The 17,848-nt window shown below is 38.4% G+C and overlaps 1 protein-coding gene across 1 annotated transcript in view; it reads left to right on the top strand.

Moving 5' to 3' along the window:
* Window positions 1–17,848, top strand: part of PRSS12 (serine protease 12) — a 127,710-nt gene that overhangs the window by 51,105 nt on the left and 58,757 nt on the right. The window contains 2 exon segments of the mRNA XM_037830550.1: window positions 4,883–5,033; window positions 16,881–17,059. Of these exon segments, the coding sequence (XP_037686478.1) occupies window positions 4,883–5,033; window positions 16,881–17,059 (330 nt within the window).

Raw genomic sequence — 17,848 nt, 5'->3', positions numbered from 1 at the left:
TGGGGCCGGAGGAACAGAGGAGAGAGCTGGAAGCTGAAAGAAACCCCGCAGCTTGCAGCTGGCTCCCCGGAGGGCTGGATAAACTCCTGCCCGGGGCTGTGCCCACAGCCCAGAGCCCCGCCAGTTGTCCCGGAGCTGGGAAGGAGGAACTGTGCTAGGAGGAGGGGTTGAGACACCCCATTCGGCCATCTTTGCATCAGGCTGAGAGTGCCCCTACACAGCCCGGCGGCCTGGGGCTTCCCTTGAGGGACGGCGCTCACTAGTGACATAGCACAGCATTCCCTCAGCAGAGGTCCTGGAGGATCACGGCTGGGAGGGGGGGCCCGCTTGGAGAACCCAGGGACGCTACGCCAAGTCCGGTGGTTTGTGGGACAGTGAGAGAGAGGGTCTGGGGCTGAATTGAAATGAAGGCTTAGACTCTTGTGGTGGCCTTGAATCTCCGGGAACCTGGGGGATTTGAATATTAAAGCTGCCCTTCCTCCCTGGCCACCTGGACACATGCCCCACATTTAGGGTGGATGGCTCCAGCAACACACCCAAACTGAATTCTCCAACTGAACCCCACAAGAATCATTTCCCCACACACCATGGGGACAAGGTTGAGAACTGACTTAAGGGGTATAGGTGACTCACAGATGCCATCTGCTGGTTAGTTAGAGAAAGTGTACACCACCAAACTGTGTTTCTGAAAAATTAGATTGGTATCTTTTTTTTACAACTTGAAAGAACCCTATCAAGCAAAGCAAATGCCAAGAGGCCAAAAACAACAGAAAATCTTAATACATATGATAAAACCAGATGATATGGAGAATCCAATTCCAAACACATGAATCAAAATATCAGAAGAGACACAGTACTTCGCACAATTAATCAAAGAACTACAATCGAGGAACGAAAACATGGCAAAGGATTTAAAAGACATCAAGAAGACCATGGCCCAGGATATAAGTGACATAAAGAAGACCCTAGAAGAGCATAAAGAAGACATTGCAAGAGTAAAGAAAAAATAGAAGATCTTATGGAAATAAAAGAAACTTGGCCAAATTAAAAAGACTCTGGATATTCACAATACAAGATTAGAGGAAGTTGAACAATGTCTCAGTGTCCTAGAAGTCCACAGAACAGAAAATGAAAGAACAAAAGAAAGAATGGAGAAAAAAAATCAAAAAAATTGAAATGGATCCCAGGGATACAATAGATAAAATAAAACGTCCAAACTTAAGACTCATTGGTGTCCCAGAAGGGGAAGAGAAAGGTAAAGGTCTAGAAAGAGTATTCAAAGAAATTGTTGGGGAAAACTTCCCCAACCTTATACACAATATAAATACACAAAGCATAAATGCCCAGTGAACTCCAAATAGAATAAATCCAAATAAACCACTCCGAGACATATTCTGATCAGACTCTCAAATACTGAAGAGAAGAAGCAAGTTCTGAAAGCAGCAAGAGAAAAGCAATTCACCACATACAAAGGAAACAACATAAGACTAAGTTGTGACTACTCAGCAGCCACCATGGAGGTGAGAAGGCAGTGGCATGACATATTTAAAATTCTGAGAGAGAAAAATTTCCAACCAATAATACTTTATCCAACAAAACTCTCCTTAAAATTTGAGGGAGAGCTTAAATTTTTCACAGACAAACAAATGCTGAGAGACTTTGCCAATAAAAGACCTGCCCTACTTCAGATACTAAAGGGAGCCCTACCAACAGAGAAACAAGGAAAGGAGAAAGAGATATGGAGAATTTTAACAGACATATATAGAACCTTACATCCCAAATCACCAGGGCACTCATTTTTCTCTAGTGATCACAGATCTTTCTCCAGGAGGGACCATAAGCTGGGACATAAAACAAGCCTCAATAAATTAAAAAAAAAAAAATTGAATATACTCAAAGCACATTCTCCAACCACAATGGAATACAAATAGAAGTCAGTAATTTTTGAATTGAAACTCCACTATTTACTTCCTACATGATATAAAATACACAAACTCTAATGACAAATCAGTGGTTTTGAACTCAATGTAAAATATGTAATTTTAGACAACTATATAAAGGTGGGGGAATGGAGGAGTATAGGAACATAGTTTATATGTCCTATTGAAGTGAAGGTGGTATCAAAGAAAAACAAGATTGGTATGGATTTAAGAGGTTAATTTTAAGCCCCACAGTAAACCCAAAGAAATTATCAGAGAATATGACCATAGAGATGAAAAGTAGAGTATGGGTTAAGAGAATTGGGGGAAGGGGCAATGGAGAGTTAAGAAATGAGTGTAGGGTTGCTGTTTGAGGTGAAGGGAAATTTCTAGTAATGGATGGTGGGATAGAGCATTACAACATTCTAAATGTGATTAATCCCACTAATGGAAGCCTAGGGAGGGGGTGGAATGGAAAGATTTAGGCTGTATATATGTGTCCACAATTGAAAAAAAAAAGACAGTCTAAATAGATGACAATTGAATGTCAAGGATGAACCTGGATGGTATTGGAGGATGGAGGACAGGAGGCTCAAAGGGACAGTTGAGACATAAGGAAAAGGAGATATAGAATGTAAGCTTTGTATCAATCAATGTTGAATCTCTTGTACTTCTTAGTGGTGCTTAATGGGATTGCATAAAAGAATATTCTTGTTCATGGGAAGTGTATATGTGTATTATAGTGTTTGTTCAAGGATGTGTGCAGCTAGCTGTCATATGTTCAGAAGACAGAGCAATAGATGATGGATGATAGATAGGGAGGGAGGGAGGGAGGGAAAGAAATAGCGATGTGACAGCATGTTAAAATTGGTGGATTGGGATATTGGTGGAGGGGGGTCAGGGTATGCTGGAGTTCTGTGTATGGGGTTAGTATTGCTTTTGCAACTGTTCCTATACCTTTGAATTTATTTCAAAATAAAAAAAAATGGAAAAAAAATCCTATCTATCGTTCATGGCCTCTTCAGATAGCAGCTTCTTCATAAGAGGTTCCCTAATTATCCCCCAACTGTGAGTAAGATCATTCTCTTCTGAACCCCTGCAGGGTTTTCTTGATAATCTCTCATTTGTACTCATTTCATCCATGTCCTTAGGTAGTAAACTTCTTGAGGGCAGGGTCTGCTAATGCCACTTTGGACACTCTGCAGCACCTAGTACATAGCAGATGCCTGATATCTGTTAAACAGAATTGAATGGATGAACATTGCTAATTGTTGTTCTTTGTCTGGGATATCCTTTCTTTAGCTATTGCTTGCCAGTGCATTCAGGCAGTGTACAAATATTTATTCCATGCCTTCTGTATACTAGGCACTGCTCCAGGTAAGAGAATACAGAGAAAGAAAAAACATCTCTGTCCTCAATTCCATCTGGGAGGAAGTAGACAATTGACAGTTTCAGGTAAAATTAAATACTACTGGGAAGACAATTGGGCAATGTAGAAAGTGCCCTTAGATGCCATTTTAGCTAGAGTAGCCTGGGCTGGCCTCCTGAAAAAGGGACATTTCAGAGTTGACAATTCAGTGTTGAGAAGGAGGCAGGCATGTAGAGATCTGTGGGAACATTATTCCAAGCAAAAAGAACAGCAAACACAGAGGCCTGAGGTAAGAATCAACTTGGGAGTGTTTATGGGATAGAGGGAAGAGAGTGATGTGACTGTAGCCTAGTGAATGGGGCCAGGGGTGGGGAGAGAGAAGCTCAGAGTTTGAGAAGGGCTAAATCAGGACATCATAGACGATGATGAGGAATTTGCAATAGGAAGCCTTTCATGGTTCTTAACCAAGGAAGTGAATGTGAACTTATTCATGCCTAAATGAATTTTTAGTATTGTTTTTGAACATACAGCCATGATATCCACCAACCTGTTATAATGAATTATAATGACTTCTGCAAATATAAAAATAGTTATGTACTGAAATAATTATCTTACGGATGTAAGTGCCATTATTAATAATTGCAAGTTGGCAATGTTTATGTTACTGTAAATTAAAAAAAAAAAGTCACCACCATAATAGCATAAAGATCAAACATGTTTCCAGTAAACTGCAGCTTTTGAGTGTGTCTTCTCCGGTTTGTGAGGTTGTTGGGGGAAATGTGGATATAGACTGCTTCCATTTAAGAGCTATTTGTGTGAATGTAATTTGATTCTGAGTGTTTTGATTGGACAGGATTGCTGTAATAGATTTTAAGGATATTTGTGGGTATTACAGTTTGCTAATGCTTTTATAAAGGGGGTTTTATTTGGTTACAGAGTTACAGTCCTAAGGCCATAAAAGTGTCCAAACTAAGGCATCAACAGATGATACCTTCACTGAAGGATGGCCGATGGCGTCCAGAACACTTCTGTTGGCTGGGAAGGCATGTAGCTGGTGTCTGCTGGTCCTGGTTGCTGTTCCAGCAACTATCTCAGCTCCTTTGTGTTCTTGTTTCTTTCTCCCAGGACATTTCTCTCTAAGACCCTGGGGGTCCTGTTTTAGCATATCCTGAGGCAAACTCTGGGCTTCATCTCCTAGCTAAATGTCCTTCTGTCTGCCTCTCCAAGTATCTTTAAGCATCAGTGTTGGCAAGAGTCTGGACCTGTGTTGTTCTTTTTAAAGGACTCCAGTAAACCAATCAAGACCCACCCTGAATGGGCAGGGCCAAATCTCCATGGAAACATTCAATCAAGAGGTCACGCCCTAATCAAAAAGATTAATCAAAAAGATTAATCAAGACTGCATTAAAGAATATGGCTTTTTCTGGGGGACATAATATATACAAATTGGCACAGTGGGTATGTCCATATCATGGAAATGGCTTAATAAATATTGTTTAATTATTGAGAATGGCAAAGGAATAGAACCCACTTAGGTTTCTTGCTCAATTTAAATACATAGGCTTAATCTGTTTTCTGACTCCACCTTCCACAGGTCCAACTTTCCCGGTGGTCCGCCTTGCTGGTGGAAGCAGTACGTCTGAAGGCCGAGTGGAACTCTTCCATGCTGGTCAGTGGGGAACTGTTTGTGACGACCAATGGGATGATGCAGATGCAGAAGTGATCTGCAGGCAGCTTGGCCTGAGGTTTGCTGTTTTTGTTTTTGCCTTGCTTTGTTTTGTTTTGTGAATCGATTATTCCCAAGCCCAAAGACAGGTGCTGCTTGTTTAAATTGCACATTTCCTTGAACAACCAGGAAAAGCTACCTTTTGATCTTTGCACTAAGCTGTAGTTTCCCTGTGGAGAGCTTGTGTGTACTCCATAGGTCTAACCTGTTAGTATCCAAAATACATTGATTTTATATCCTTAAGATGCTAAGCCTATTACTGCTTTTCATTGGTAGCCTTTATATTACCCACAGGTAATGATTAGTGTGGTCAATGACAGTGACTTCGCCAAAGTCATATGAAGAAGTACTAGTGAAGTTAGGCTATAATTGAAGTTTAACTTGTCTCCCCTAAATATTTGCTAAACTTTTGAACTTTGCTTCCTTGTTTGTTACGCATATACTTAGAATAAAGGCTGCCTGTTACAATGTACAAAGGAAATAATTCCCATGTGGGGTATGGCAATGAAGCTTGCACAATAAAGATCACAGTATGAAAATCAGTATTCCCTGTTGCCTCAGTTGTGATTATTCTGGAATATTACACTATAATTAAGGATCTTCTGGTTAGTCTTTTTGGCATTGGTAAAAGTGTCTCTAAATTATATTAATTATTCTGCAATATTACACTATAATTAAGGATCTTCTAGTTTGTCTTTTTGGCATTGGTAAAAGTGTCTCCAAATTATATTAAAGGCTCTCTTAGAGGTTAATATTTTACTTTAAATTTGAAAAAATATTCTATTTAGTACTTTGATGTGGTGGTGGGGGGTGGGGTGCAGGAGATCTCTTGTGATTAAAGCTTCTCTGTCCATGCATCATTTTGTTCAATTAAGCAAAATCTTTGACACTGGCACCTGATTTATGAGACTTGAATCTTATATACTAATGTTTTTTGCAATTAATTTCCTCTCTTTTTCAAAACTGTTTACTTTGAAGTATTTTAAAGTGAAGTAAAGACATTTTAACATTTTACCTCTAAACACTTCAGTGCACATCTCTTAAAAATAAGAACATTGTCCTATTGCGCCCAATTATCTTTATCACAACTAATATAATTGACAATCATTCTTAACATTGTCTAATACTCCATTATAATCAAATTTCCTTAATTGCTCCCATATTGTCCTTTACACCTGGTTTGAACAAAGCAGAATTTAGTCCAGGACCATGCAGTGCATCTGGATGTCCTGTGCCTTAAGCCTTTCTTCATCTAGAAAAGCCTCTTTTTTTTTTTTTTTTTTTTTTTTTCATGGCAACACTGACTTTTGAAGAGACCAGGACAGTTCTGGAGAATTTCTGGGTTTGTTTCATTTCTTCCTCCTGATGTCATTTAGTTTAGTGTTCTGATTCTTTTAATTCCTGAAATTGGAAGTGAGGTCCAAAGGCTTGATTAGATCGAAGTAAACATTTTGGCTAGAAATTATCACAGGTGATATGTTCTCATCTTGCATCTCCTCAGGAGCCATAGAGCACCTTTGATTTTCTCTACCACCTGTGAGTCTAAGATTGAGTGCTGGGTTATAAGGTGGTGTCAGCCTGAACCTTCCACTGTAAAGTTACATCTCCTCCACCCCCTGTAACTGATTCTGGGACCTGACTGCTAATTTGCAGGCCACATCTGCAACAGGAACAAGCATAGCAAATCCGGAGTCAGCTGGACTTAATTAACTGGAAGTGTTAAGTTTATTGCTGTGACAATAAACTTCAGACAGGGCAGCAATAGGGCAAATCAGATCCTTTTGAGAAAACTGTAATTAATTAAAATTTTGAGGTTAGCATTTTAAATGTTCTGATTATGTATCAATTTCAAGACCAATTATCCTAAAATTGCCAGGAGTTGCTGCTGTACTCAGCGTAGCAGAAGAGTTATGAGCATGGGTTCTGGACTCAGAATGACTGGATTTGAATACTACTTTTGGACTTCAGAAAAGTTACAGAACATCTCTTAGTCATTGTTTTGTCCTCTAAAGGGTATTTTCTAATCTATAGGGTCTAGTGTCTATAAGGCAGTTAGCACACATTGTTCAGTATACAATAAATATAGGTATAAAGGTCAGTCTAATTAGGGACTATTGTTTTTTGAAAGATGTTATTAAATGTTCCAAATAAACTGAGCATTTGATGGAAAGATCATCAAACACTATTCCTCTACACGGAACTTCTATTTAGTTAACTGTATCTATGAATTTCATGTTTTTAAACAGTCTAAAATGTGTATATGTGTGCTCATTGGGTTAGCAACTATATGTTCAGCTGTGCGCTAAATGATTTCCATGTTCATTACTAGGGAACCTATGCCTTTGCCAAAAATAATAGGAACATTAAGGATATAGTAATGGCATATTTAATATTACCACTTGTAGTATAGGTTAATCTAAATTTAAATCAAATCTGTTTTTATTATTAGTATATTTCTGTAGGAGAAGGAAAGCTTTTGCTGCTTAGAAAAATGCATAGAAAATTTAAATGACACATTGTAAATATTAATTACGTCTGCATTTATGGAAGTTATTCCAAAAATTCGTGTTGTAATGTAGAGTTCTTTCTTGTGAGCCAAAGCTTTTTTTTTTAACTTATAGGAAGTTATTAAACCAAAGGCCATGTTAACAAATAGTCTATTATGTGGAAAGAATATAGAGATTGAGTCATAAGAAAGACTACATTAATGGTGAACACATGCATAGGTTATGAAAAAATGTCGCACCTTTCTCAAGCATAAGCTCATCCATATCATTTATATGAGAGGATTAATGTTTGGAAAGTGATTAAAGGAAAAATATCTCTACATGTACAGGCAGCAAAGTTCCCCTACCAGTCTATGCAACAACTAACATTTCATCTTTGTAGAGATTTGGTTTTATTATAAGTACTCTGATGCTTTGAGCTGACATTGTTCATTTACCTTTCTTCACTTGATTTTATAGTTCTCCTGTAAGTATGCATTAGAGCAATATTCTACAACTCCTTTTCCTCTATAATTTGTTTTGCTCTCTTAAAGTCTAAATACTTGTCGATGAAGTAGCTTTTTTAATGGCATATGGTTGATGGCAGACAGCATAATTGTTTGTCTCAATTTATGATTTGTTCTTAAGTAAGTTTCGTCTCAGTCCTGTTTTTTTGTTGTTGAATTCCTGGAGGGAAACTACATCGTGCTTCCCTGGAGTGGTACTTACAGTTTCTTTGTGAGATGCTGTCTTTTTTGACCCTCCTCTTTTTTGGTGTCTGGATTTTGGTAGCTGGCAGGCTTCCTCAATGCAAAAGGAAATTACTGTACTCAAGGGATTTAAATCTGATTAATCTAGGATGTGGAAAAAGATGAGGAGTAGGAAAGGAGACAGCCAGATGCTACAAAATTAGATACAGAACTGTATTCCTGAGTGGTGAGAATAAAAATCTTTTTGCTCTTATTTTACTGTTTATATTGAGTTTTAAAAAGTATTTCATTCCCGGTACATGGAATCCTTGAATTGGAAGGAGACTTTATTTAACAGATAAGGAAGTGAGGCCATGAGATTACCTGATGCCCCAAAACCACATGATTAGGGAGAGGCAGATTCTTGAGATTCATGGTTCCTAAGTTAGGATTTTTTTCTTTCACATTATGCTATTGAGCAATAGGAAGGTGTTAATTAGAAAAAATATAAATATAGGGCTAAAAGAAAGTTGATTTTAGGGAGAAAATGACAATGAACTTATTTTAGATAGACTGTATTTGAGGGGCCTTAGCCCATTGTTCTAGTCTGCTAATGCTGCCATTTGCAGAATACCAGAAAATGGATTGCCTTTTATAAAGGAGGTTTATTTGGTTACAAAGTTACGGTCTTAAGGCCATTAAGTGTCCAGGGTAAGGCATCAACAATAGAGTACCTTCACTGAAGGATGGTCAGTGGCATCCCAAAACCTCTGTTAGCTGGGAAGGCATGTGGCTGGAGTCTGCTTGCTCCCAGGTTGCGTTTCAAAATGGCCATTCTCCAAAATGTCAGTGTCAGCTTCCAATGGCCGTCTTCAAAATGTGTCTCTCAGCTGCAGCTCTAAAATGTCATGTACGGCTGCTATGTTATATGGCTCTATGTTTTAATTAAGACTCACCCTGAATGGGTGGGGTAACACCTTCATGGAAATTATCCAATCAAAGGTCCTGCCCACAGTTGATTGAGTCACATCTCCATGGAAACAATCAATAGGTTTCAACCTAATCAACACTAATACATCTGCCCCTACAAAATTGCATCAAAGATAATGGCATTTTGGGGGACATAATACATCCAAACTAGCACACTCATCAATTGAAAATGCCCCAGGAGGCTGTAGGATAGCAAAGTGTTTCAGAGCTTGCCTTGTACCCAGGCAAGCTTTACCACCTTAGTAGTGTTGTAACCTTGGGCAAATTATTTAACTGCTGGGCTTCAATTTCCTCATCTGTAACCTGGGGATAATGACATCATCAGGTACTAGAGAGAATTAGACCAGTGCTTTGTATATGATAAATGTATGATATACATTAAATAGCACTGTCAGAGATGGAGGGAATTGTTTTATGGAGAGAAAACTAGGATACTGATAATTAAAGATGAGTTTCTTCATCCATAGGTTACAAGTGTCCCAAACTGATATTTGCGATAAAAAGACTGTTCTTTCTAAACCTAACAAACAATTTTCTTGCACAATACAGCAGCCTGTGTTGTGGGTTAACCTCAAAGTCATACCTAAGCTTGGGGATAGAATTGGTCAGATGGTACTATTTATTTGGCCTTTCTCTATGAAAATTAACAAATTTAAACCAGTACTATCTGATTAGCTAAACTGATTTAAGAATGTTTTGAGTAAGGATCAGACACAGAATCAATTCAAACATATATTGAGGATTTTTATGTAGGTCAAATAATATTACATGGAAAATAATAACTTGATGTCTTATATCAGAGCACTCCTACCCTACAGATTTAGTCTGTGACAGAGGGTAAGAAAGCAGGCAGCACTGGGACTATGAGAACAGCTGAACTGCCATGGCTGGAGTGGGTGGGAATAATTTCCATAAAGGAAGGACAAAGAACCCAGAGCTTTAGCTGAATCTGAATTCAGATAGCACTTACTTCGACTTTTTTTTTTTTTAATGTTGCTTTCCCCAGTACTGTAAAATCTCTTCAAAAGCAAGCTCATCAGCTTCTTTGGTATTCTCCTGAGAACCCAGCACAGTCCAGGGCTCCAGCGAATATTAGTAACTGGCTGAAGGAATGGGGATTTATGTAAATAGTGCCTTCTTAATTATAATAAACTAAAAAAATTGGCTTAGAAAACCTTGTTTGTCTTACCTCATAGTTGGCTGGGTAATGTTTTTATCTGCAAGTTCATTCTATTAGTTTTTAAGTTCCTGATTACTTTATTTCAATTAAATAAAATTATTTATTTAATTAATTATTTTGTGCGAACATTAAAGTGATATTTATGAAACAATGGACAAACACAAAAATGTTTAAGGAAGAAAATAAAAGATCTGGTGATTTTTGAGAGTGCAATTAATGGCTTCTATACTCCCATTCTGTGTTCTTCCTCAAAGAAGGGACATGGTTCAGAGACAGCTAATCAGGCCTTTTGCTTTGTCCTAGAACCTGTGTCACGTAATCATTGACATATTTGCAGCACAACATATTTCCGTATCCTGACCTCAGCCCATCTGGGGTCACTCTCAATCGATGGATGACTTTAGCGTTTTTTCCTTTGGGTGGGTGGGTGGGGGTGTTGTATAGTTTATTTTCAACCACGCAAAAACACTCAGAAGGCAGGGAGTGGCCAGGGGGCTCCCCATGTTCCCTCTCCAACCCTGCATTTGGCTGAATCCAGAGCTTCTCTTGTCTTACTCCCAATCCCTAGACTGTGCAGGAAAGACAAGGTCCCCCCACCCTCAACACTGAATGGGGCTAGGCAGTCGAGGATGCAGGGTGAGGGGGGTGGGCAGAGGCCAAGTATTCACGGTTCCCCACCCCCACCCCCTTACTACAGTGTGCCCAGGCCACGAAGGTGGGCAAGGCGCCAACTCTGGGATTCCTGGTGGTGTGCATAGTGCTTCTCCCACTCAGAAACCTCGAGATGAGCCCCCCACTCCTTTGCCCAGGTAACCACGAACCACAGTCGTGAGCCCTGTGATCTGGGCAAGGAGGGGCCTTAGCACTTCACTGGCCCCAGGCCCCTGTGGGGAAGGTGTGGAAAATGGATTGGAAGCAAGTGGTTATAAAATGAGGGAAAGGGGGAGAACTGAGAAGACCCTAAGGAGGCAGGGCTAGAAGTCCTGGGGGTAAGTTCAGACAGCTCTTGTCTGTCCCTGCCCCACCTTCCCCACCCCTCATCTCCCAACCCAGGCCCAGAATCCCTGAGAATCCAACTGAAAAGGCCGTATGGGGTCGGGGAATGGGAATGGTGGGATTGCCGAGCCCTGCTCCTGGCAGATGGTGTGTAGGGAGGGCGGGACTGGCTCTGTTCCAGTACTCAAGCTCTGAGCTTCCAGAACAAGTTGAATCCCATGAACACATAGGGAAAGCGTTTCAGCCTATGTAGTCTATGAAAATGAAATTAATCTTTTAATTCTCTGAAAATACGATAGATAAAAAATGCATACATATTGTTTGAATTTGACCACTAATGAGGTTTATCATATGTTCAGTGGCCATGGATAATTCTTCTGTGAATAGGCTGAACTATGCATTGCTCTGTATTTGTAGATTGGTTGTTTTGTCTTTTGTTATAAAATAATATAATAATTTCAAGGGATTTTTTTGGTTGCTATTATACATCACAAATATTCCTTCCAGCCTGTTGATTTTGACTCTGTTTATGGTGTATTTTGCTATGTAGAAGTTTTAAATTTGTACATGGTTAAATGTAACTTTTTTTATTTTTTGACTTCTGGATTTCCTATGTTGCTCAGGAAATCTTCCTATCCCCAAGATTATAAGAACTATGTTCCTATTATTTTATCCTAATAACTTTTTAGTTTTTTATTTCTTTCCCCTCCCTCTCTCTCTTCCTTCCTACCTTCTTTCAATACTTAGGTCTTCAAGCCATCTGGAATTTATTTTTTGTTTCTGTTATGAGCTTAGGATCGAATTTTAAATTCCCATACTGGTCTCCGTTTCCTTTTAGCACCTCAGCCTGGCTAATTTGAGCCCACTGAAATTTTCTTTAATAGATCTTTCTCTTTCCTGGCATTCATCCCAGGGCAAAGATCCAAGGAGGCTGTTTCCCTGCCTTTCTCTAAAGCTTTCCTAACTGGCTGCTCCATGACCTGCATTTGTCATCCTGTCTCCCCCAGCTCTCCTCCTCCTCTGTTCTCCAACTCTGAGTGTTCTCTAGTTCAGTTTCTATATGAGCTTTCATTAATTTCTCTCCTGTAGGGCAGGGGTCGGCAAACCTTTTCTATCAAGGACCATATAACTGAGACATTGGGATTTAAGAAATGATTATGATTACTGAGTCACTACATAGATATTTCTTTTTTCTTTCTGGTATATTAGAATAGCCAGAGGGAAATACCTGAAATCTCTGAACTGTAACCCAGCTGCCTTGATCTCTGATAATGATTGTATAACTATACAGCCTTTATCTTGTGATTGTAAAAACTTTGTGACTAACCTTCACTTGTACTCCCTTGTCCTGTTTTTCAACTTTAGAGTCTTAGGATCACTAAGGATGGCCCCTAATGTTTATTAATGAAGGGCCTTGAGTCAGGCCAGAACTAACCCATCCCAGTTCCAAAACTATCTTGCTAGACAGAACTAGATCTAATCAAAATGGGCCCACCTGATATGTGCAGTAGCTTAAACTTTAACCTGTAAGTGAATGATACCTCATTATAATACTAAAAATCATGCCTATCATCATTTTAAGGCTGCTATTTTCTTACATACATTCTGGGACTGAGCATGTAATCAATGTTTGCAGGCTCAGTAATTATATCATCTCTAACCTCGTCACCTTGAGCCATTGTGATCATTATCCTAAAACCTGCCCATCTTTTTATACTATAAAATAAACAGAATTACTGAAGTTTGGGAAGAGAGATTTTTAGGCTGATAGGCTCTCTGATCTCCTCTTTCTTTCTCTGAAACCCTGGTGTCTCAGAAATTGGTCATTTGAGTGCATCTGGCAGAGACCCTACTGCTTTTGATTGGTATCAAGGAGACAGTAAATATTTTAGACTTTGCAACTATTCAGCTCTGCCATTCTATTACAAAAGGAGCCATAGACAATAAGAAAGGAATGAGTGTGGCTTTTTCCCCATACAACTTTATTTCTGGAGAGTAAAATTAGAATTGCATATGATTTTCATGTCACAAAATGTATTCTTCTTTTGAATTTTTCTACTATTAAAAAATGCAAATACCATTCTTAACTCATAGGCCACATAAAAAAAATGGTCAAATCTATGGGTGATGGTTTGTTGAACTCTGCTCTAGAGCCACCATCTAGGGCTGTTTCTTTCTCATCTTAGCTCCTCCCTTTAAAAAGGAGCCACTGGTCTCAGGCACAGACACTTTAAGCATTTCCTTTCTTCTTTAAACCAACATTTGCATAAAGATTAACATATTTGACACAACATATTTCAATTATTCAAGACCCCCAAATTCTGATAAGTACTTGCAATTAATACATAGCTTTAGAGTTTTATTCTCTGTGGATTTCAAACTGTTCCCTTGTTCAATTTAGTGTAAATGTTGCATGAAAATATTTTCTTTTGGGAGGGGACATCTATTCCACTATAAGTCATCTTTAAAACATTTAAATTTCTTCAGTCAGTAGACTGCTGTTGCAAGATCATTTTGGCTTAAAAAATATTTTTCCAGGAACATAAATGCCTCCATTACAAAGAAAATTTTGTTTTAGCCACTACTATTTTTTTTTTTTTGTAAAATACTATATATGCATTAAACCACTCGAAAATTTTTGCTTCTAATTATCTGATTATGTCCGTGCCACAAGAATCAGAAGATGGAGTAGTGTAAAGCTATAACTTGATGCCCTTTTGGGCCATCATCTTATAATCTTTAAATTAAAGGAAAAAAAAAACACATAAATTTGTCTAGTGTTTTATAGGCCTCAAATTACTTCCATAATATTCTCATAAAATTTCTTTCAATAAATAAAATAAATTTACAAAAAAAAAAAATCAGAAACTATTAAGATTGTAAATGATTCCTTCTTTTTAACTAGTCCTCCAAGTTTAGTTTTGGGGAATGGGAAAGCTGAAAACTATGGTGTTAATTTAAACTAAATACCAAGTGGTATCTAGATAAATTGCTTAGCAGTGAAAGATGTGTCATTCATCGACTGTAGGGGGTGGGGTGTGATGCAGTGGGGTGTGGGGGAAACTCCTTAACAGTGCCAAAAGGGAGAAGGGGAACTTACATTTGTTGAGCTCCTATGTATCAGAGGGTTTTGTTCTTACAACCCTGAAGGTAGCCATTATCATCTCTTTGTTCAGAGGAAGCACCTTGGGCCTGGAAGGTTTTAGTAATTTCCCATGGTGTTCTAGTTTGCTAATGCTGCCAGAATGCAAAACAACAGGGATGGATTGGCTGTTATAAAAGGGGGTTTATTTGGTTACACAGTCACAGTCTTAAGGCCATAAAGTGTCCAAGGTAACACATCAGCAATCAGGTACCTTCACTGGAGGATGGCCAGTGGTGTCCAGAAAACCTCTGTTAGCTGGGAAGGCACGTGGCTGGCGTCTGCTCCAAAGTTCTGATTTCAAAATGGCTTTCTCCCAGGACGTTCCTCTCTAGGCTGCAGTTCCTCAAAAATGTCACTCTTAGTTGCACTTGGGGTATTTGTCCTCTCTTAGCTTCTCCAGAGCAAGAGTCTGCTTTCAACAGTCATCTTCAAACTGTCTCTCATCTGCAGCTCCTGTGCTTTCTTCAAAGTGTCCCTCTTGACAGTAGCAAGCTCGCTCCTTCTGTCTGAGCTTATATACTGTTCCAGTAATCAAGGCCCATGCTGAACGTGTGGGGCCACACCTCCATGGACATTATCTCATCAGAGTTATCACCTACAGTTGGGTGGGTCACTCTCCATGGAAACACTCAAAGGATTCCAATCTGATCAGCACTAAAATGCCTGCCCCACTAGATTGTATCAAAGACCATGGCTTTTTCTGGGGGACATAATACATTCAAACCAGCACACATGGTAACACAGCCTGTTAAAGGCAGAGTGCAGATTTGAACCCAAGGACCTGTTTCTATACCCACCTCTCCAAGGATTCTGCTTGGAAAGAATAAACTTTTTGACATGGTCAGTAATATATGAACTATGTTGTACATTTCTATTGTGTTCTGGAGGCATATAGATATGCTTTGAAACAACTGAAAACATTATTTTAAAAAGTCCTATTAACTAGGCATTCATTACTTCCCTCCAGAGGACTAGAAACTGGCTTTCTGTTCTGTCATTACTTTTCCCTTAGCAAAAAAATTCATTCACAGTTTAGACAAAGTCATTTGTGTTAAGATTCCTTTGTTTTGTTTCTTTCACGTTTGTCCTGTTAATTCTGGATATTTGTCAGGCAGAATGCCCAGAGGTCACTCATATCACAAATACCAAGTAGTGATTCAAGTGTAAGGATTCTAGGTTTTAAAATTTTAACACCACCAAAATATCTTCCTTAAACAATCTACTTTTCCTTTTATCTTCCTTTACACCTCCTCCTACACAACTTCCTTATCCTTCCTCTTGGCATACTCTGAACCTTAAACAGAAAGTGAATCAGGTGATAACTTTTAAATACCATTTGTTTTAATGGTATTTAAAGAGGTATTTATCTTTCAGCTGTTTTGGTTTTTTCTGATGTGTGTTTTCTTAGAATAAACTTCCATATTGTTTAGTAAAATGATCTCTTTTTTTTTTTTGATTATAAAGTTGACTTCCAATACTATCATTAATGGGATATTGTAGCCATTTAGCAAACTTAGTTTTCTCCAATATATTTTCATTGCAAAAACCTTAAGATAGTTATAGTGTTATAAGTAAAGGGCAACTAAAATAATCAATGGGGAATAGATACAATAATAGTGAAAATCAAACTGAAAATATAAATGCTCTAGTCTAAAAACAAAAAAGCTAAAAGAGGCTGAAAATGCAATTTCTGAGGTCATTAATCATTTTGACAGGTGATCACGAACTTCTTCAACAAAATCTGGGTTTCTAGAATGTAGTATCAGAGTAACAGAGAACTCAAGATAATAGTAGCTTAAAGAAGAGTTTAGTTATTTTCTCAAGAAAAGAGACCAGAGGTAGCCAGCCTAAGGCTGGTAGGGCAGTTTTACAACCATGAGGGTACTAGACCCTTTCTACCATCCTTAGCAAGGCACCTTATGACCTAAGATAGCTTCTTAGGCTCCAGCCAGTCAGCAGGAAGGAGGTAGTGGAAAACAGTCGCTTCCCGTAAGTGATATGTTACACTTCGGCCTACATCCCACTGGTCAACACTCAGTCATCTAGAAGGAGGGGAAGCTGAGAAATGTAGCCTTTGTTGTGGTTGTTATTGCCCTCCTAAAAATCTAGGGGTCCATTACTAATGAAGAAAGGGAGGAGTACCTATTGGGGGATAGATAGCAGTCTCTGAAACACATTTAATAACTGAAAATATGCTAAGAGATATACAAAGAAACAAACAACGAAAGAAATACAGAAAGCATGCAGGGCTTATGGAGTGGGTTGATAAGGGAGAGCATGGATTAATCATAACTATGTCTTTATCAGGGGCAAAGGAAACTAGCCAGACCAACCTTTGACATCTAATCCAGAAATCTTATGTTTTTTATGTTTCGTTCAGTGGCATTGCCAAAGCATGGAACCAAGCATATTTTGGAGAAGGAACTGGCCCAGTAATGTTGGATGAAGTACGCTGTACCGGAAATGAGCTTTCTATTGAGCAGTGTCCAAAGAGTTCCTGGGGAGAACATAATTGTGGTCATAAGGAAGATGCTGGTGTGTCCTGTACCCCTTTAACAGGTAAGGATTTATCCCCATTATATACCAGCCCTTGGCCCCAGCACCATTTGGACTTGCCACACCTGCCCTTTGCCTTAATTTAACTAATATTATCAAATGAGCATATAAGTCCCCAAATAAACAAAAAAATCAAACCCAAATTGGAAATTAAAATGTGATGTCCTTATTCATATATATTTCTGAAATTTTCATTTTAAGGCTATACAACCCTGTAAAGTTAGATCAGAAAATATGATTTTATTGCAATATATAGCACTCAATAATCAAAATCAGTAAGTAATGATAAATTTCAGATGTTAGGTTTTATAACTATATTTTGGCCAATTTACCTGTTAATGTGTTTTCATTCTCAGAACGTGTCTATAGCTGGTAAAACTGGATTGATGGGATCATTGATTAAAGCACACTATTAGAGACCAAGTTAACTTTGCTGTTATCCCAAATCAAAGCATGCCTGTCAAAATGTCATGCATTATAAGAGATACATGTGGGAATATATTTACACATTTGTGGAGAAAAGAAAGGCAATGGAGGTTGGGGATCACAAATCCATTGTTTCCGTAGTAAAATGAACTTGGAAAAAAAATGTTGAGTTAATTCTTTCTTTAAAATAAAAAATCAAAAGAAAAACTTTCTAGAGCCTACCAAGTACTGAATTTATGTCCTGTTCACTTAGTTCAACACATGCTGTTGTTGTTTTTATTAGCAAAGTAATACATTTACATACAAGAGAAATATAAAATTTATATTTACTGTTAATAGCAATACATAAGAGACTTTTTTTTAATA

Source organism: Choloepus didactylus, chromosome 3 (genome assembly GCF_015220235.1).
Source record: "Choloepus didactylus isolate mChoDid1 chromosome 3, mChoDid1.pri, whole genome shotgun sequence".
Taxonomy (NCBI): domain Eukaryota; kingdom Metazoa; phylum Chordata; class Mammalia; order Pilosa; family Megalonychidae; genus Choloepus; species Choloepus didactylus.
Note: the sequence above shows the minus strand (reverse complement) of the source record. Positions and strands in the feature narration are given on the sequence as shown.